The following is a 20,947-nucleotide window of genomic DNA, read 5'->3' as shown; positions in this document are numbered from 1 at the left end:
TTTGAAAGTGGAAAGGGCCAGATGAGTGAGGCAGGCCTGAGGTTAGATGGGTGCACATACGTGCAACTGTGTTCCATAGAGACAAGGAAGGGAGGCTCTTGTGGCAGTGACAAGACTTGCGATGTAGTGCAGACAGTAGGCCAGGAGGGGACTTCCAGCGGGGGATTACAGGTAGTGCCAGGACCAGGAAAAGGGTGCAGGAAAACAGCTAAGGTGGGAGAGGCGAGGCATGTATACGCCAACACCTTTCCACCCTGAGTGCTGGGAGCAAGCAGATGCTTTTAATGCAAATGAGAGTTGGAGCCAGCTCAGCTGCTAGCCGTTTGAGGATGGGGCAAATCCCATCCCCTGGGAGAGTGTCAGTGGGAGTTCTGGGGTGGGAGGTTGGAAAGCTCAGGTTGGTGCTCCATGGAGGTGCTGCTGCTGCTGAAGCCATGGAGAAACAGTCACTGAGAGACGACTACCAGACCTCATGCAGTCGTCTGACTATGACCCGTTTCACCTGGGAGCGCCTGAAGACTATCAAGAAACATTGTAGAGCCCTGGGAGCAGCAGTCGGGGACTATGGGGCGCAGGTAGTTTTTTTCGTCAATCCTCCCAGTTAGAGGGAAGGCGCTTAATAGGGCCAATAGAATCTGACAAATCAACAAATGGCTACAGGACTGGTGCCACAGCCAGGGGTTTGGCTACTTAGACCATGGGACTTGCTTTGAGAAACCTGGTCTGATGGGGCCTGATGGGGTCTGTCTGTCAGAGTAGGGGAGTAGCATCTTCCATCAGAGGCTTGCCAAGCTCATGAAGAGGGCTTTAAACTAGAGTTGCCAGGGAAGGGGAACCGTAATCCATCCTACGCCTACCAATATGATGCCAATAATAGATGCCCAAAAGCTGGAGAAGGGTTGCAGGTCAGCAGGAGAGCGCCTGGAGGGCAGCATAAAGGAAAACTAGCCACTCCAGCCAGTAAGTTAGCTTCAGCAGGGACCCAACTTAAATGCCTCTGTGCAAATGATTCTATGAAACAGGAGGTAAAGTCGTCCATCTGTAAGGCTAGGTAAAAATTAAGTAAGACCAAGCATAACTGATACAATAGTGATTACTCTCAGTAAATGTCTTAATATTTACTCATCCTTTTCCACTTTTGATTTAAAAAAAAAGAAGACTGATTTATTTTGAAGAAAAAGAACAAGGTGCATGCCACAAAAGAGCATTCTGAGAGAAAATGAAAAATAAAGAGATGGAGGCATTTCCCAAAGGCATGGAGAAATATAAATAGTCCTGGGTTTCATGTCAAAGGGAAGAAATACTTGGTGTTATTTTTATTTTTAGAAAGCGGGAGAAGTTATGAGACAGCCTGATATGAGTCGGCTGTCTGAAAATATCTGTCACTTTTAATGTATACCCTGGATATATCTGACCAGTCTGCTACACGTGTGAAAAACATGAAAATAGAAAATGTCGCTGTGGTAGGATTCATCTGCCCTGACGCAGGTGTCTTAAAGTTAAATACCTCAGTGTGAACTGTTTGCCACAGACTCGTACATTTGGTGGTGGGGGGGGAAAAAGCATCATGAGTTGATAATCTGTCTCATGCTAAAATAAATTGTCTGAGGTAAGCTAGGAAGATGTAAAGAAGGATGACCGGCTCAGGCATACATGTCCGAAATCATCTGAGATTAATCTTGTCTATAAGAAATTTCTATTACTACATTGCTCTTAAAATAAAAGGCTGAGCAGTCTAAAATATTTGCTATCTATGAGTTTGTTTTCGGAGGGGTAAATGGGTCAATTACGATTTTAATGCCCCCTTAAAATGTATTAACGCTTATAGAGTAAGTGTAATTTGGAGAAATAATTTCCAAACTTCTGAAAGAGAAACATCTCAGAGGTAGACGCAAAGTCGTGTTTTCCAGCTGATCCGCTGTGACAGGTCTTTAGTTGAACAAGGGTTCACGCACACGGAATTCATGCAGAATGGTAAGGTTTTGGTAGTCATTGTTGTATAATAAATCTGGGACGAGAAACAAGATTTAGCACAGAGCAAATAAAGAAGCTTTGTGAGTTTTAGCTTCAATAACAGAAAATCTCAAGCCAAACGGTGTTCTTGAAATTCGTAGTACCCAGTCGTGATTCTAGGGACTTTGGTTAATTCTGTGAACTGTATCAAGTAACGCAGTGCACATAGTGACCTGGGTGTCAGAACAGAGTTCACAAAGGTGGGATTTCCACCTTAATTTAAGAGATTCTCAGTTTTACTTCTTAAGTCTTGAGACAATAACCAGTCGCAGCTGCCTTTGCTGGATCTGAGGAAATCCCAAGCTCACGTGGATGTGTGTGTTGCATACCATGGGTTGGTAGTTCAGAGAGAAGCTGAAACCATCGGCAGTAGCATCTCTCTTGGTTGTCATTGCCACGGGCGACACTGCAGAATTGTTATCACCCTTAGGAGGAACCCTGGCTGAATTTAGGGATGTTCAGTGTCGCACAGGGGGCTTAATCACCACTGCGGTCATTCAGAGGTCCTGAAAGTAAAGGTCTAAAAGAGCCATGCTCTGATAGAGAAAGTCGTGGCATTTGGGAGCTGAAAATGCCACCTCTAAAGAGCTGGAAAATTTGGAAGAGCAAATGCTTCTTGGCAGTTAGAAAGCAGTTTGCAGAAATTTAGGTTCGCTCTGTGTATTTGCAGTTTCGGTGAGGTCTCGTAATTAACACTGGTACGATTTTGGTGATTTTAGCCAGCTTTCTGGCATTTCAAGCAGGGTACCAAGCAATAAGGCAATGGAGAGACCACCCTATGTCTGTGATTGCCCCAAAAGATGCCCTTTGCTGTTGTTAAATCTTCTGTGCGTTACCACCCCGGACTGTAAGTGCCAGGCCATTCGGCTTGTGCTAGAAATAGTGTTCGTTCTTGTTATCTGCAGCAGCAGAAGGGACATTTTCTGGCACGTCTGTATCTGCACCTGTGGATCTTATCCATACAGAGCATGAGAAAATGCTTTCCCATGCTTGACCGGTAGACCTTTATAGGTGGGACAACGCACGCTCATTGTGTAGTCTTATTTTTCAGTTTTTTAAGCTTCTGTATACGATGGTAAAAGTGTCAATACATTGGATCAAGTTGCTGTGAAGTATAATGATGTAGTATCACCGCAAATATGGCAAGTCATATATATGTACGTTTGAGGTGTAGCTCTTCAGAGAGTTCCTATTTACAAGGAACACGGGAGTGCAGGCTCTGCGATAGGTGCTTGCAGGGACGTTCCCTCGTCGCTGTGTTCTGTACGGCTTCTCCTTTTTCAGCGTGCAAGGTTGGAGCAATTAGCAGCGATGCAGACTGAGATAGCCTCTGTCTTCCATCACAGTTTATTACGCCGTTTGTAGATTAAACAGAAGAGGTTCACGGTGTGTTTTCCATGTAAAGTAGTTTGGCATTTTATGTTTCTCTGTCAGACGCAGTGAAAAAACCAGTTGCAGCAGCTGATATGTGCGTACATAGCTATGGCAGGGTTGTGATATCTTTTGAGAGGTAGGGTGTGAACATGTAATTAAAGACTACAGGATACGTTTTACACTTTGTGGCTAAAGTTAAGGAGGGAAAAAAAAAAAAAAAAGTAGCTCCTCAATTCCGCATCTCTGCACTGGAGAAGCTTGTTCTGAAGGAGAAGCTCGAGGGTTTTTTTTTTCCTAGGAGGACTCCTACGTGTACTAGAAATAGCTGGGGTGCAACATGCCCTAGTTACATCCCCTGCATGAGCGGCTCCGCAGGCTCTGGCAGGGGGAGAAGCATGTTGGGGAGAGCTCCAGCTGCTCCTCCTGCACCCCCGGCCACGGAAACAGGACGTGCTCGGCACAAAAGGAAAGTGTTTACATTGTCTTCGCCATTTCCTGAGTTTCGAGAGGAGGGGAGAAAGGGCAGGAATAGGGATGGGGCGGTGGAAGTCCTTACCTGGGCTCCGAGTCCTTACCTCGGAGTGCGCCTTCTCTGTCGCACATTTTGGGGGAATTGGAAGCATCGATCTTGTGGGGCTGTTTGACCTTTTAGGACATCTCGGCGTAAGGGACAGTGATCTGTCTCCCTGTGCAGGGAGAAAAAAGCTATAGGAAAATGCAAATTTATCCCCTCAGAAGTTGGGACACAATGTAGGCAGCTGCCGTGTCTGAAATTCTGGTTTTTTTTACACTGAGTAGATTTCAGGTTGTGTCCCGTTAAACCAGACCTTAGGATCCTTTAAATACACTTGCGTGATTATGGCTAACCCAGTGTAGCTAAAGCTGCTTTATTAATTACATTGACATGTTGGGTTGTAACATGCTAAAAATATCAGTGCTGATAATCTCGGTCACTTCTTATTTTCAGCACGGCTCCGTCCTTTGTACGCACTGTCGAATCACCCTGCTGTAGATGGAGCAGGGCTATCACAGGCAGGGCTTTATTATTTCAGCAAAGGTATTTCTTTGTTATTTCAATAGGAAACAGAAGAAAGGCGATAAGCTAACAGACTCACAATGGGTGGAAGTTCATTAAAAATATATGTCCTTGTTGTATGGATGATGTATTTAGATGTTAAGCCCTTTGGAGCAGCAGGTGTTTGTACAGCGTTCATTACAATGGGGCCTCGCGTGTCACCAGATTTTCAGTGCTGATGGTAATCAAAGATGACTTTTTGGCATGCCGGCAAGTTAGGTGGGGTCAGGGAGCTGGGGGTTGTGTACAAAGAGTGAGGCCGATATGGTCGTGAGGTGTGTTAAAATGTTAAAATGTGACCGGGCAGGGGATTAGAACAGGCGCCTCCCACGCGGAGGCCAGCGTGTTTCTTTTCGGCAGTCTGTATGTCAGAGGTAGTATGTTGCTGAAGTGATTTTTCAAAACACTTGTCTCGCCCCCTCCCCTCCCCCCCCCCCCCCTTTTTTAAAATAAATATTGCATTAAGCAGCGGTCTAGCTTCCACATACACAAGTAGGTCGAAGTGCTGTTGTGACTGTCTTGCATACCACCTACAAACACACAGCTTAAAAATACGTCGAGTGACAAAATAAACGGGAAGAGCAGGCGATGCGCCCTGATTCCTTGGCTTGTGCTAGAGCCTGGAGCACAGATGAGCAATGCTGTGGTAAAACATCACGCCCCTGGCTTTTGACATCATTTTCACCGACAGCCGTTTTCAGGCAGGTGATGGCAATCTGGACCGTTTTCCAATGCGGTGAGCAGGTTGAGTCGGTTGCCGGGCACATTGTGCATTTAACCCTCGCCGTATTGGAAGCACGAGAGTTTACGTTTGCAAAATGGTTGGCTTCACCCTCAGTTTGAGAGGTTGGGGAGACAGAGCAGCTAGGTTAGTGACTAGCTACCACACAGAGGTACCACACGATCATCCCCCTGGATCCCCTGACGTAAGGAAGCGTGAAAAACCTCTCCAGTTTGCTGACCTGCAGATAATTTTTTTTAGGAAATAAGCAACTGCAAAAAGCGTGTTGAAAAGACGCTTTAGCTTCCTGAAAACACCCAGCCCAGTCCTTTTTTTTTTTTTTTTTTGCTTGCTAGTGGCGAGGGGCCCTGCCTCCGCCGTTTCCCCTGGTCGTTCCTGACTTTGTGGGAGCAGGGTGGGAGCTGGAGAAGCTCACCAGGCACCGATGCAGGAGCCCAGGCCTCCTCGAGAGGCCAGGGCTGCTTCCCCCTCCGCTGGCAGCCGGGGCGCTGGGGGCGCGTGCCCCACCGACAGCCAGGCCCTTCTTTTGGGGCTGCGGTGCGGTCTCCAGTGTTTTAACACACCAAATATCCCCCTCTGCGTGTTCTCACGCACTTGACAAACGGGTGCGTGGGAAGAAGATGACGGGGGTTGGAACTAGATGATCTTTAAGGTCCCTTCCAACCCGAAGCCTTCTGTGATTCTATGACTGGGTTTGTGAAACGCAAATGCCTCCCAGGCAGCGTGAGGATACAGGATGCTGTCCCATGAGGGATGCTGTCCCCTACGAACTGTGCCCGAGCTTAGTTAGTCCAGCGCTGGACAACCACCTGGGCGATCTGCTCTCCCCGCGTCACCTAAAAGCGCGATCACGCTTTCCTTTCTCTTAACAGATAATCCTGAAATAGCCGGCAGGAGCGGAACGGAGTGTCACGAAGCCTCCCTGCGGACGGCCAAGCACGGCTACTGTACATACTACCCCGTCTCCTCCTCTCTAGAGTTGCCACAAACTGCATGCTAAGTCAAGAATTTGTTCTTACGGACAAATCACAAACTCGAAAAAGCTAGTGCTGCTATGTCATATATGAATATTAAATATGGTATGCTTACTATACTCCAACCTAAAATAGTTAACTACCTGATACCAGCTGTGATGTTTCCAGACATAAAGGGTAACATTTAGTTTTAAAGATTTTCTAAGCATAGTTTAATTCTTGCAAATATTGTCTTTTCTCCATAACTGTACCCGACGGAAATGGTCCAGTTAAGTTAGTCTCGTGAGATTCAGCGTTTCCGAATCTTTCGAGCTCAGCAATAATTAAGTTGTATTGGCTAAAAACTTATCCCAGTTGCAGGTTTAACTTTCACTCAAACTATGATTGGGGTTTTTCTTCTCGGTTAAAAAAAAATAAAAAATAAAAAATCTTGGTTTTGCTCCCCTGGCGAGTTGATTCCAAGACAGAGGAAGTGAAACGCAGACCGGTGTCCTGCACGTCACCCCGCCAATCTCAATATTTTTAGCCAGAAGTCCAAAGGAAAGCACAAATTCTTTTAGATGCACATGGTTGGTGTTTGACTTGTATGGAGAAGTTGCATTTGAATCATAGCAGAATAGCAGGAGAAAATTAAAAAATTTTGCACAGTATGAACTTTGTACCCCTTTCAATCCCCAAAAGAACAAAGTCTTGAGAATATTATTTTACGAGTATATTTATAACGTTTTTAAAAGAGACTTTGCAGAAGTGCCTAAATTTTGTCACATCAGACTTGATGAAAGTGAGCCTGATGCCAACAGTCAAATCTCACCGGAAGCGAATTATCTTTCAAACTCATAGTCAGGTTACCAAAAAGATCCGAGCTCTTAAGAAGTAACTGCTAAAAGTGTAAAATCAGACAAAACGAAAACAAAAAGACCAAACTAACAAAAGAAAAGGCGGAAAAGAAGGCTGTAGATGAAGAGGTTTGTATGATATTCTAATTTAATTAAAATTCAGTTGAGTCACTGAAACTTCGCAAGTGACTTTAATCTAGACTATTAACTGAACACTAAGAATGTAGAATGAGATTCAGTTTAATAAATCATTACTGTATTTGCATTTTTTTTAATTGGATGACACGATTGTAACCAGATTAGAGTGGAGAAAAAAATAGTTCTTTTAATTGTTTTTCTTTAAAAACATATTTTATGTCACAAAAGTATGAAGATATCTTTAATACAATTATATACATATTATATATACATACATACATATATATGGATGAAGCAGATTTTAATGTTGTTTACTTTTTTAAATACTTTGTTGATTTACAAGGTAATTATATATGTATAATTAAAATTTCATTTGTTTGATTTGAGATTTGTTTCAAGCACTATTGTACCAAATATTTCATATTTCACATTTTATATGTTGCACATGTATCACACAAATGACATAGTTTTTAAATTATTGTTTTAAAAAAAAAAACAAAAAAAACCAAAAACAAGACAGCTGTTATAAGTGGATATTATGTATAATTGTTTGCAGCATAAGTTTTCTATGTGGACATTATTAGTGATTGCAGTATTTTAACTTAACCTCTTCAGATGGATTGTAAACTATTTTAAACTTTGGCAGCACTGCCTGTTCCGAACGACTGAAGGCACTAACCATAGAATTATTTGTCTAGGAAATTATTTTCCGGGCTAAATCTCGTTTGTCCGATGTCTAATTACTATCTATTTATATATAAAGCTGGAGATTTGATCATCCGAAAGAAAAAAATAATCACGATTCGACTGTAAAATTAACATAGTGCTTGTAACGTTGCGTTAGTTTTAATTTGTGGAAAAATAATGTATCTTAACTTGTTACTTTAGCAGTTAAGGTATCACCATTATATACTATTAAAACACTAATATTTGTAGACTTTCTCAGTCATTATAACTAGGTAGTTGACACTGCAACTTGCCTATATCTGTCAAAGTTGTTTTTATTTTTTTATAATAGTTAATTTAGGCATTTGGGTAGCTTGTTGTATAATACTAAATGGTAAATTATCCATGTTGTTTAAATATTTTATGTAGATAACTCTTCAAGACATTGTTTTGTGTGGACTTTTTATGTTTCGAAATACCTGTTATTCTATGTTTTTTACAATTAATCCAATACTACTATTTTTTGCCCATGGATGACGAAGCTTCAGATACATCAGGTCTTTCATCCAGATAAACTGACAGACAAAAAGAGAAAATGTATTTTTAATAAGAGATCCACTTTCCGACTTTATGACTTTGTAATATTCCTGAAAACTGTACAAGTACGAACCTATGCTAACAGTAAGGAGGCAATTACAGAGACGTGCAAATACGTGTACAACAGATTCTGCATTTTATTTATTTATAAAGTAATTTTATAGACTATTTCAAAATTTGGGAAGATCTAAAACTATTTTTCTGTATAAATATTATTTGCCAAAACTTTGTTTATATTTTAAAAGAAGAAAAAAAAAGTCTAATGAAAATGATTAAATTTTAAATGCTTTGTTTAATTAAAAAAAAAAAAAAATCCAACAAATAGAACCCCCTAAAAGAACCATGAGATGGGCCAACACAGAGACAGCGAATACTGTAGCTGGGACACGGTTTCAAGTGACTTGAGGTGTCTCGGTGTTTATTTTTGTCAAAGGATACAGCACCTCACCAAAATACCTTTTTGTTTGCCTCTCTCATCCAGCATAACTGATGACGCGTACGATGAATCTTTCGGTAACAGTTAAAAGAAACCCCTCCATTCACTCTTTTTCAGCGTATAACTACTAGTGGTCTGTTAAATAGCCATTCTACTTCTGTTGTGACGTTAAATTCATTCACCCAATGTACAACCACTGAAATAAAAAGAAGCATTTTAAAACGAGAGCCGAGTTGGGGCCATCCTTTCTCGCGGCGTGGCTCTGGCAAGAGGGGCCTGGGGTAACAAAAACAGTCTCAAAAGAAAGTGGAGGAGTCTTTAAAAAGTACATAATATTTTATTTTATTTTACATTTTATTTTATTTTACGTTTTATTTTATGTTACATTTTATTTTCTATTTTATTTTTATTATTTTATTTTATTTTATTTTTATATATTTTATTGTATTTTATTTTATTTTTATATGTTTTATTTCATTTTATTTTTTTCCTTAATTGCATGTTCAAGTACAAATCCTTAAGTGCAGCGCCCAGGTTCGGGACGCACACAGATGCTTATACGAAGCAGCACGTACTCTTCTCCTGCGGGAGACGGCGTGCCGAGGAGGCCGCGCCGCACAACTTTAGCCCCAAACGGTTATTTTGTGCCCTTTCTGCCAGCCCGTGCCGCTGGGGTGCAGGCAGGCAGTGGTTATCTCCGCGGTGCGGCTCGCAGATGCCTAACTGGTGGGGGGATTTTTTTTCGCATCCTCTTTTCCTGCCTGCATCTTGGAGAGCGTTACACCGACAAACAATCCCCGCTATCGACGAGTCCCTCTGGGGAGAGCGGCACGGCAGAGGTGCTGCGGGCCCAAGGGCAGAGACCGCACGGCAAGGGAGTGACGGAGGAGGGATTAAAACCTCTGGCTTGAAGCTCCATGGTTTCTCGCACCATCATCTCATTTATTTTTTTTTTAAATGCTGTAAAGAAAGGGAATACAGTTCCTGCAGAACCAAGAAGCGTTCGTGTCGTGAAGTTGTGGACGTTGCGTCAGCACGGGGGGGGCTGGTTTGAAAGGAGCCCAAGGTCGCCAGCGACGTGGAAAACCAGCGAGTCAACCCGTCGATTTGGATGCGTCACAAGCGGAGTGAGCCAGAAGCCTGCTGAGAACAGGCGTGTGGGATGGAGAGGAGACACAGGGACGGCCCGCCGGGACGGAGGAGGAGGACGGCAGCAGCAGAGGCTGCAAAGGGCATCGCAGAGCAGAAGAGGCAGACGAGTCCTATTCAGCTCCTAATGATTCAGGAGCGGAAACCCTGTCTGTGCACACTTTCTCATGTTAAACCCGCCCCGGACAGTTGTCAGCTGCCAAGAAGGGTCAGGACATGTCGATTTTCCTGTCTAAAAGCCGCTTTGTTTCTTGTCAACTTTGGCACTTTTTTGGCAGTGGAGAAGCGCTCGTGGGAGCTGTGAGATTTCAGGATTTGCACCAAACCGGCGATCGTTGTCTGCCTCTGTGTGTGGAGCATAACCCCTGTCAGATAATCTCAGTGCTTCCAAAATGAAGCAGGATACTTTTACAGAAGAGGCTTTAGGCACCTGTGGTATTCCCCGTGTCCTGGATTGAGCAATACAGGATTAATTTCTATTTCAGTAAAGTCTCTTCTAATGCTTGGGAAAACTGTACTTTTAGAAGACTCCAGTGTCTGAATTTGTGAAAATATTTGCTTTACAGCCAGCTGTGGTATGTGGGATTCAAGGTCTCAGTGCTTCGAGCCTTGCCAGGTGCAGGGATGAGGAGGAGCGAGACCCGGGCACTTGACCCAAGCCAGCCAACAGGATTATTTCATACCATGAACATCACATTCAGTATAAATTGGAGAGTTTGCTGAGGAGTTCTCTCTCTCCCTTGATGGCTGTGATCCTGAGAACGTCTTGCCCCGGTGCCAGACCCCTGATCCCTTCCCTTCCTCCCGGACCCGCAGCGCTCGCGGTGTCCGACATTTGCTGTCCCCTGCTGGGAGTGCACAGCCTCCTGCTGACAGCGATGGCTGAGTGTAATCCGTGTGTATTTCATATTGGTATCGGGATCGATACTGGTTCTTTAGTGTTATTAATGTTAATTATTTAGTCTCATTCTGTTAAGTCTATTTATGTTTCAACCCTTGTGTTTCCTTGGTTTTTCTGTGATTCCCCTTCCCGCATGGGGAGGGGTCATCATTGTCTAAACGAAAATAAATTGTTGTGGGTTCCTCAGACCACGACATCCCACCACACACAGCCTCACGGACAGACGGTGGCCACACGGTGGCCACGGCTTTGGTGCCAAAGGCTGGTGCCCTGCAGGGAACCATCCCTCACCCCAGGCCAAGCGCTGCCACGGCATCGTGTTGCCCAACATCCGCCTTCTCGAGAGCAGACCGGCCAGGTCCAAGCTTTTGGCTGCGTATCTCCTCTGGCCCCACATGGTGTAGCCATGACCGTAAGGCATAATAATTATTATTTTCAGTATGTTTTGCTTGGTTTTCAGTACAAAGGTCTGAAGTGTTCTGAGGGCTGGGCTTTTTTTTTTTTTTTTTGCAGCCTACTGGAATTAACAGCATGAAACAAAAGGGGATGTGACATTTGAGGGGTGGGAGCCTGCTGGGGTGGCTTTCCATGTTTGCGTACAGCAAAGGAAGCCAAAACTGGTTCGGCCTTGTCCACGCTGCATTTGGGGAGTGTCTGTCGAGCAAGTTACCAAAACAGCAGCTGGGTTTTGTTTCAGGAGGAGTTGTTTCACTCCAGAAGAGAGCCCAGGAACAACCCAGCATTTCCGTACCGTGGGTGATGATGGAAAAAAAGGACTTGTGGGCAAGGCTGCATCACACAGTGGGCATTGAGTCTCCTGATAGTGGCATTTACTCCGTGAATTCATGGGACCCCAAAAAATGCCTGGCCTGCAATTGCTGAAAACATTCCCTGGCATCTGATCACATGCATGCCATGCTCTTTACGCCTGCAATCATTTCTCTAGCCAAGCCTTTTGTTGAGTAACCTTCCTTTTTAATGTCATGTAATTGACAGCTCTGGAGGCTTTTTGGATGGGTCAATACGATTTTCCTTTGGGGGCGGGGTGAGGGCAGCGCCATCTCAGCTGGTGCACTGAAGCAGTTGCTGTTGCTGCTCTCTAATAATGTATTTGCGCAAACAGTGATAGGTACAGAATATACAGTTAGACTATCTGTGAATGAATAAATTCTAGAAATAGCCTCGCAATTCTTAGCCTTCTAATTCTGTAATTACAGGAACCACTGAAATTGTAGAAAATAAATTACCTGTTGTTTTATGAAAACACCTTCTGCCGCAGGAGGGAAAAACCACTCAGAAAAGTGAAAGGCAGATATTGGTGTGAGCTGCTTATGCAATGTCGTCTTGCAGTTGCATTATTTCCACCAAAGCTTCTTCCAGAGTAAGGAAAATACACTCGGCTTCGTGATTTAGGAAAATCACAACAGGAAAGACGCCCTGCTCCTCTCATCTTCAAAGCGCTGGGTTCGGATACTGCTTTTAAGGGAAACAAATTCTGGTGAGTGTCCTCCTTAGTCTAATTGTCACAAAACAGTCAAGGTGTAGCCTGCGTGGTAGGTGGTTGCCCGGAGGCTCACCGGACCAAACAGATGCCAGGATGTGGTGGTGACGAGGGTGACCACAATGGTGTGAGGTTCACCTTGTAGGAACAGCCCCCAGGGACGGTCACGCAGCTGCGTGCCTACGCTAAACCTGAGCTGAACCACTCAGAGAGCTGAGTTTACCTTTTCCATGAATGCCTCTCCTTTTCACTGCGGGGCAGAGGGAGGAAATGCTTTTATTTCCGTCTTCTATGGTTGTAGTCACCCACAGAATGCCAGCGGAGCACATTCAGCGATGCTAAAGTCGGTGTCCAACAGCACGGCTCAGGACTGTGAGCGAGCAAGTTTTTCACGCTTGGAAAGCTGTTAGGGTGGGATCCAGCTTTCTCTCCGTAGCTGTCAAGCATCATTTCAGACGCTGCAGGGCACCCGCTTGGCCTAAAGCTGCTGCTATGGAGGAGCACAGGTCTGGGTGGGTATCTTAACTCAAGTCCGCCAACCCTGTGCAGGCGTCTCAGATACTCCACAACACCTCAGATGGGTTCAGCCAATGAATCCCACTGGTTTTCACACCGGACCGTCATTTGTAACAATGGTTTTGACAGATTTTGAAACACCACCATGCACAAGAAATCACAAAATCTTGAGATTAGCTCAAATGACCTGATTGATAGTTAAAACCCTTGTTCTTCTCTGTAGGTATCTGGAGTGCATTCAACCTTGCATATTTAAGCTTCTTCTCTCCTACCATGATGCCTGGAAATGTTTTTCATGTCATCTAACGTGCCCACGTGTATCATGGAGGTAAAGGTAAAGAGCAGCTAGTAAAATACTTGAGAAAGTAATGAAAATTGACAACATGGATTTTACAGATTTGGTGAATTCGAGATGTTCTTATCTCTTGCCATGTCATAGGGAGAAATGAAGAAATAAGGTAACTATTTGGCATGTAATACCATTTCTTCAGGTTTAATTAAATTTTGGGGCTTCATTCAATTATTATTATGCCAACGGAAGTGCGATGTTAGCGGTATTAGTCTGAATGCAATTGCAATGGGATGGACAATCCCTGTATGCAAATAAATCGTTCTGTTTAAATGTTTCATGTGGAAAGATTGTACCTCACTCTATCCAACACAGTTATGTTGCTTTAGTTTCTACTTCTGTAAGGCTTGATAACAAGCTATCCTTTGACTGGCATTTGGTAGAGCCCACGCATTGATTTGCGGGTTTAAGATGCGTGGTGAAAGGCAAGAGTCCTGTTTTGTGTCCTTCCTCAAGCCAAATGTGCTCAAAAGAAAAGCTACATAATCAAGCACGAGTAAATGAGGACTGACGTGGGAAAAAAGTGGTCAGCCTAGATCAGATGTCAGTGGGCTTTCTAACTACAGGGTGCGATAGAAAGCATTTTCCATTTCTATTGACCTTAGAAGTGATAATTTTGTGGGCCTTCTAGAGGAAATAAATGAGGTTGAACTCTTCTAATAGAGAATCAGTGCCCTCCATGCCATGAGCATGAACTTTCTGATCCAGACGAATCACAGAGAAGTCCCTGGGCTGGTGGCACTGCCCATTCCTCGGCTGCTGTCTCAGAGCCCATGGTAAGTGCTTATGGGCGGCAGCAGAAGCACACTGTCAAGTCCTCCTGTGACCTGTGAGCTTTTCATTTTATTTCCTTTTAATTGGAGGATTGGGAAAGGCGGAACTTCTTCAAGTCCTATTTTATTTGGAGTTGCAGGTACGTATGGGGATTTGGGTTGGTGCTTTTCTCCCCAACTTCCTTGTCAGATTGATCACACATCATTTGTAGCATTTAAGGGCCAGGCTACTTATATTTCAATTTGTTTCAGTCATCTCTAAATGCACCTTTGACATCTAGATCAGTTCCTCTTCACAGAATTTACTCTGCAGTAAGGTGTTTCAAATATTCTGCTTTATGAAGTACAATCTAAAAAGTAATTTATAACAACACACAGATCTTCCTAGAAGCTATGCTAAGGCACGCGGAGGACAAGGGAGGTGGTTCGAGACAGCCAGCATGGCTCCACCAAGGGCAAGTCTTGCCTGACCAACCTAGTGGCCTTCTATGATGGGAGTGACTACATCAGTGGACAAGGGGAGAGCTACATATGTCATCTGTCTGGACTTCTGTAAGGCCTTTGACATGATCCCCCACAAACATTTTTCTCTCTAAATTGAAGAGAAATGGATCTGATGGGTGAACTGCTCAGTGGATAAGGAACTGGCTGGATGATTGCATCCAGAGCATAGTGGTCAATGGCTCAATGTCAAAATGGAGATCAGTGATAAGGGGTCCATACTGGGACCAGTACTGTTCAATATCTTCATCAGTGACACAGACAACAGGATCGAGTGCACCCTCAGCAAATCTGCAGATGATATCAAGCTGAGTGGTGCAGTTGACATGCCAGAGGGATAGGATGCCATCCAGAGGGACCTGGAGAGGCTCAAGAAGGAGGCCCATGTAAACTTTATGAGGTTCAACAAGGCCAAGTGCAGGGTCCTGCACCTGGGTTGGGGAAACCCCTGATATCAATACAGGCTGGGGGAGGAAGGGATTGAGAGCAGCCCTGCCGAGAAAGACTTGCGGGTACTGGTAGATGAAAATCTGGACACGAGCCGGCAATGTGCCCTCGCAGACCAGAAAGCCAACCGCATCCTGGGCTGCATCAAAAACAGCATGGCCAGCAGGTCAAGGGAGGTGATTCTTCCCCTCTACTCTACTCTCGTAGACCCCACCTGGAGTACTGCATCCAGCTCCGGCGCCCTCAGCACAGGAAAGACATGGACCTGTTGGAGTGGGTCCAGAGGAGGGCCACGGAGACGATCAGACGGCTGGAGCACCTCTCCTGTGAGGACACACTGAGAGAGATGGGGTTGTTCAGCCTGGAGAAGAGAAGGCTCCGGGGAGACCTCATTCTGGCCTTTCAGTATTTAAAGGGGGCTTACATGAAAGATGGGGACTGCCTTTTTAGTAGGGCCTGTAGCAATAGGACAAGGAGTAATGGTTTCAAAATAAAAGAGGGCAGATTTAGACTAGACATAAGGAAGAAATTTTTTACAATGAGGGTAATGAAATGGTGGCCCAGGCTGCCCAGAGAGGTGGTAGATGCCCCATCCCTGGAAACATTCAAGGTCAGGTTGGAGTGGGCTCTGAGCAACCTCAGCAACTAAGATGTCCCTGCTCATTTTAGAGGGGTCCGACTAGATGACCATTAAAGGCTCCTTCCAACCCAAACTATTCTATGATTCTATAATTCTATTCAGAGAGCCTATAAGGCAAATGAAACCGAATCACATCAAATTGTCAGCCAGCTCTGCACTTTCTTACTTGCAACCACTCTATTTGCCAGATGTAGCACAGAATCTATATGGATTGCTTAAACAGCAGCAATATTTTTCTTCTGAGCATCCTTTTCTGTATGCAGGCAGAACAGAACAGAACTATATTTTTACCACACAAAATTAAGGCCTTTTGCATTCAGCTTCAGAATTCCCATACAAGCAAGTGGAGAGAGACCGACCAAGGCTTTGCCAGAGGGCAACAACATTCAACTTCTAGGCAGGATTGCCTCTTCTGCCCAGCCCAGCTGCCTATGGAGATGTCTAGGGTGACCCCCTCCTAAGTCGAGCTGGGCACAGAGCGAGGTGCTGTGCCCCCAGGCTCCTGCCCCTCCTCCGAGGGGCTCCTGCCCCCAGAGCGCCAGATCCTTGCTCTGGCTTTCACCTGAGCTTCTCTTCTGAGCATACCTTCACCATGGGAACACCATGCTGCCTGCCAGCTTCTGCGCCTTTATGTTTGTCCAAGGGCGGTTGTTTTTTTAAAGCATCTTGTTCTTCTTTTCTTCCTTTCCTTCTAGAAATGACATAGGCTTTTTTACTGTCATGTGGTTGAGGAGCACGTTTCAGTCCTTGCACCATCGCAGCGCTTTAACGGGTCATTTATGCCCATTAGTTGCAATGAATTTATTTGTCTTGCCAGCACAGATTGAGCATGCTGCCTGAAAGGCAAGGAGATGATTTGTAAGTGACCTGTTCTGCTGTAATCAAATACCTTTCCCCACCACTACACATGCACATTAATACGAATCCTTTACTGCTTAGAGAAACTTCAGGAGAAAATATCCTCTTGCTACTTACGAGAAGCACTAGCCGATCCGTTTTAACCTGTGCGTGGAGAATTTTATCTTCACCCACTTGGTTCCGCTGGCCTTCCTTAGAAGACCCTTGGATCCAAGTTGAGAGCCACACTGCTCTTGATGACATGGAGAAGTTCCTTGCAAGCTTACGAAAGCCTGTGTGAGAGTCACTTCCAGTGGGACTGACCAGGCGGCCTTCATTTTCATAACCAAAGCAGGAAACCACAACGGTCTGAGCATTTAAAGCATTGTTTAATTACGGATTTGCTTTGCATGGAAGGTAGAGTGGTCAAAACCGTTCTGGAGAGGATCCAACTTTCATGCACGCAGTGCCTCACCTGCTCCATCCAACGTTTGAAGGTCAGGGAGAAGATGGAGAGGGCAGGCTGCCATCCAGACTGGCTGCAAACAAACCTCGCTTCCCCAGCAGAAGCAGATCTCTACTTACAATTATTTGACCAGACAAATTTGCCAGTCTTTCACGGTGAATGCTGTTCATGGGAAAGGTTTTGATGACAGCTCACAGGTATGGTGGAAACCCAATGGAAAGCAGAAGGTGTAGAGCAGTGAGGGGACATTGTACGATGAGAAGCCAGTAGGGTTTCCACTTGAAAAGGAACCCAAGCGCAGCATAATTCTCTTATTTGCCTCTCACCTCCATCTATATCAGATGTTCATTCCAAGAGATGTTCACCACTTCTTGGTAGAATGGACATTTTTTTTGCATGGACGTGTTGTTTGGGAGTTGATGTCCTTTCTTGTTAGTTTTCTCTCCCTTAGCTTTAATTTTAGCGATAATGCAGATTATCCTCCGTGATAAGAGACCAGCCTTCACGCTTCGGTAAATGCGGCAGATACATTCCTCTTCAGGAGTAATCATCAGAGGAACTGCTTTCAAATCCAAGTTTCCTGTGCAATATAATTACTCCTGTGTAAATAAAGGACTCCGGCAGTGCTACTCAGCAGCACCTCTCTATACAAAGTGAGGGTTGTTTCCTCTTGACACAGCTTTCTTTCTGCTCTTCTCAGAAAATGACTCCGTTAGAATCAAACGTTAGTCTGTCAAAGTGCCTAAAATCAATGATCATTTTATATTCAATTGAATCCTTACTTTTTAAAAATATCACAATGAAACTGCTCTATTTAACTTCCCTTTATTGTTACTATTATTACCCCATGAATACTGCAGAGAGAAACAGCTGCCTCTCCTGTATTTTTTAGCTTTCTAAGACGTAGCTGGATGTGGTTTCATGCTCCAGCAGTCCATACACTTGAGCCAATTTGCAATAAAAAGCATAAAGAAAACGGCCCTGATAAGATGTGGTATTTGTAGAACTTGAATTTATCCTCCTCAGCAATGGAAACATGTCCCAAGGTGAATTTTATCTAGAAATACGTGCTGCAGCGTCGTGGTATCAGGAGCTCCCAGTAACAGCTCCCAGCAACCAGCCAGAGTTCATGGCCGGGCTCCTCAGCAGCAAGACCTGCAGCAGTTGGGCTTCACTGGGATTAGAAACATTACTGGAGATGGATGCGCAGCTGAAGGGAGTAAACTTGGGCTGGGCTACTTGAGCAAGGTATTGGGATATGCTGGCATGTGGATTGATGGAGACTGCCCACACGCTCGTGCTCTGCGGGAACTGTGGGTAGCTGCTCTGCAGTGAAAAGCGCCCTGGGTGTTGGAAATGGAAGCAAGCATCTCATCTTTTTTAAGCACAATAAATTTTTTTCAGGACCCCAAGGTGTCTGTCTGTGGCAATCAGCACATGGATAACCAGGTTGGCCATGAAAAAGCCACAGAAGGTCTCCTCAGGTGCCTGAGGAAAACAGAGCAGCTTTTTCCACCAACCAGGTTACTAGATCTACTGTCCTACAGTCTCCTGACAGAGCTGGAGGCAACGGGATGGCCCAGAGGGAGGGGACTCAGAGGCACAGCCCAGGACATGTGTCTTTATCCTGGACAGTCTGGCACATCCCCATGGCAGAATCCTAATGGCCTCACCGGCTATCCTGTTCCTGCGCGTGCAAAATAACATCACTCCCCAAAATAAAACCCAGAGTCCCCTAACCTTTCGCAGTAGCAATAGCAGGACCCCTCTGAGAAGCTAGTAAGCATGAAGAAGGAAAGTCTGTGGCCTCTGCAGTAAGTTCTATTGGCTCCTCCTCGCTGGGATTTCTTCTGCCAAATCTCTGGTGGATGCCAACGCTGGCTGCCCTGGAGCCATCCCCTTCTGCCATGTTTCCTTCCTGCAAACCACAGGGGAATCAGAGCACATGCAAAGACAGAAATGTAGAAATGTCTGTTTCTACCACACTTGGAAAATGCCCTTGCGGGGGACCTGGGGTAGCGGGGGGGTTTTACAGGGCCTGTTCAGCCAGCTAGCTTATGAGGGAGTCTCCTCAGCTGCAGCCCCTTAAGGAGCCTGAAGCTATTTTTAAATGAGTAAAATTGAGAAAGCTGAGGGCCTGGGAGGTTAATTAGGTCTCACAGGGTACACACAGACCTTGGAGGCAGCTGAGGTGAGACAAGGCTTGCCTGCAACGCACCTGCCCTGAACTTCCCTTGGCTGTTGATGGCATCTGCTCCGCTATTGTCACTGGCAGCCAAGGTGCTGCCAAAGCTCCTGCCCCTTCAGAAGGGAGACCTGTCCGGATTCGTGTGCCTTAGGCCCTCAACCCTGCAACCGTCCCGCTAACTTAATGCTAGTGACACAGGCTCGCGGCTTCAGCACTTCACCCAGCTCCAATCAAGCTCCCCAGCACAAGCTCCTCAGCCCTTCCTGGCGTCCCTCCACATGTTTTTCCTGTGCAGGCACGAGACACGGGGCTTGGCTTGATGCGTCTTTCCCATGTTAGGAAAAGCCCAAGACCCTTTTAGAGTATTTTGTACTTGGCCTAAGGGCTAACTTTGCATTTGTTTTGATGAAATGAAAATAGCTGGAGGTTTATGATGATAGCAGCCTGCAGCTACGCCTGCTGGTACAGCAAACCTCCTGCGCCTGCCATGGGGAGGAATTGCCGGGTGCTCCACTGCCAGGAGCATCCCTGGCACCTCACAGACCGCTGCCTTTTTCCTCTTGATAAAGCTCGCATTGGCACCTTTTGCCAGTCCTCAGCTCCCAGGGTTTGGGTTCATCACTGCCTCTTTTATCTCAGGGGGAAAAAAAATAATTTAAAAATTCCACTTCTCGGGCATTTACGTTCTTAACAATTTAGCTTGCCCGCTCTTGTCTCTGTGTGTCCAACTGCTCACCCACTGCAGATGGGCACCATTGCATAGGTAGAGCTGGTAGGTCACCTACCATTTCATTTGTTTTGCCCCCACAGGAATGAAGCATCTGTGTGGGCGCAAGGGGAGTGCTGCAGCACGGCAAGAGCAGCACCTCGCCCCTTCTGTTTTAGCCTCTAGAGGACACGAACATTGATGCTGTTGTTCCGCTTTTCTCCGCTGACTTCCCTTTCCACTCCAGTGACAAGTGAGGAGCTCGGAGGAACAAAGTTTTCTTGCCCTGCCAGACGTTCCCCGGGAGAAGGGTCTTCCCTTCACTTAGTACTGGAAAGCTCTCTCACTGCCTCTTTCGGCTACAAAAAAAGTGCATTTTTTAGCACAGCAGTGAGGAAACAGCTTCTCTCTTCATCAGTTTCCTCATCATCTGCAAGACGAAAACGGCAACACCCTGGTGGGGGAGAAGTGCAGAGCTGCTGAAGGCTCCCTTCTCCCCTCTGCTGCTTCACGTGATGCTGCTTAAATCGAGGAGCGATACGTAAGCATGGAGCCAGGACTGGACCAAAAGCATTATTTATTTCAACCCTGGCAGGTTGAAAGCTCTGGTATTTATACAGTGGTCCCACAAATCCCAGAGGTCATCTCTTTGTGTCGCAAAAACCAATGCAACTTTAAGATAGCAGCTGAGACTCTGGCTGAAGGTTTTCAAGACCATGGAAAATACTGCAGCTAAGACTGTTCTTGCTCTTTAATTTTCTTTATATGTTGTTAAATAGATGTTTCTTCTTCTAACCAAATGTTTCTGTGTAACAACATATCAGCATCAGAGACAATCCATTTCTTAGGCACTAGCTAAAATACCAAAATAAAGGAAACAAAAAAGTGCAAAGAGAGAGAGTTGTAAATAGTCTGTTTTAACCAAAACATGATGCTTTGTCTTTTCTTTGTAAATAGGTGGTGGTGGAGGGTGTGGTTGTGTGTCTTAACTATATTATCATTTTTATCTGGACAGATATCTAATTTAGAACTTGAGAAAATATTATTTCCTGCTAAAACAGGCAAAAACTAAGGCCCACAGTGACCAGTAACTTCTGCTGCTCATATCTCCTTCTGCGTAGA

At 45.1% G+C, this 20,947-nt stretch overlaps 1 protein-coding gene across 19 annotated transcripts in view; it reads left to right on the top strand.

Moving 5' to 3' along the window:
* MBNL2 (muscleblind like splicing regulator 2) overlaps window positions 1–7,321 on the top strand; it is a 111,999-nt gene extending 104,678 nt beyond the window's left edge. For 14 of the 19 annotated variants that reach the window (XM_074562736.1, XM_074562710.1, XM_074562728.1 and 11 more), the window contains one exon: window positions 6,077–7,078. In XM_074562736.1, the coding sequence (XP_074418837.1) occupies window positions 6,077–6,091 (15 nt within the window). In that variant the 3' untranslated portion in view covers window positions 6,092–7,078. Of the gene's footprint in view, window positions 1–6,076 lie in introns of all 19 variants that reach the window. The other 5 variants (XM_074562751.1, XM_074562765.1, XM_074562791.1 and 2 more) reach the window with 1 other exon arrangement.
* Window positions 7,322–20,947: the final 13,626 nt, after the last annotated feature.

Source organism: Larus michahellis, chromosome 1 (genome assembly GCF_964199755.1).
Source record: "Larus michahellis chromosome 1, bLarMic1.1, whole genome shotgun sequence".
Taxonomy (NCBI): domain Eukaryota; kingdom Metazoa; phylum Chordata; class Aves; order Charadriiformes; family Laridae; genus Larus; species Larus michahellis.
Note: the sequence above shows the minus strand (reverse complement) of the source record. Positions and strands in the feature narration are given on the sequence as shown.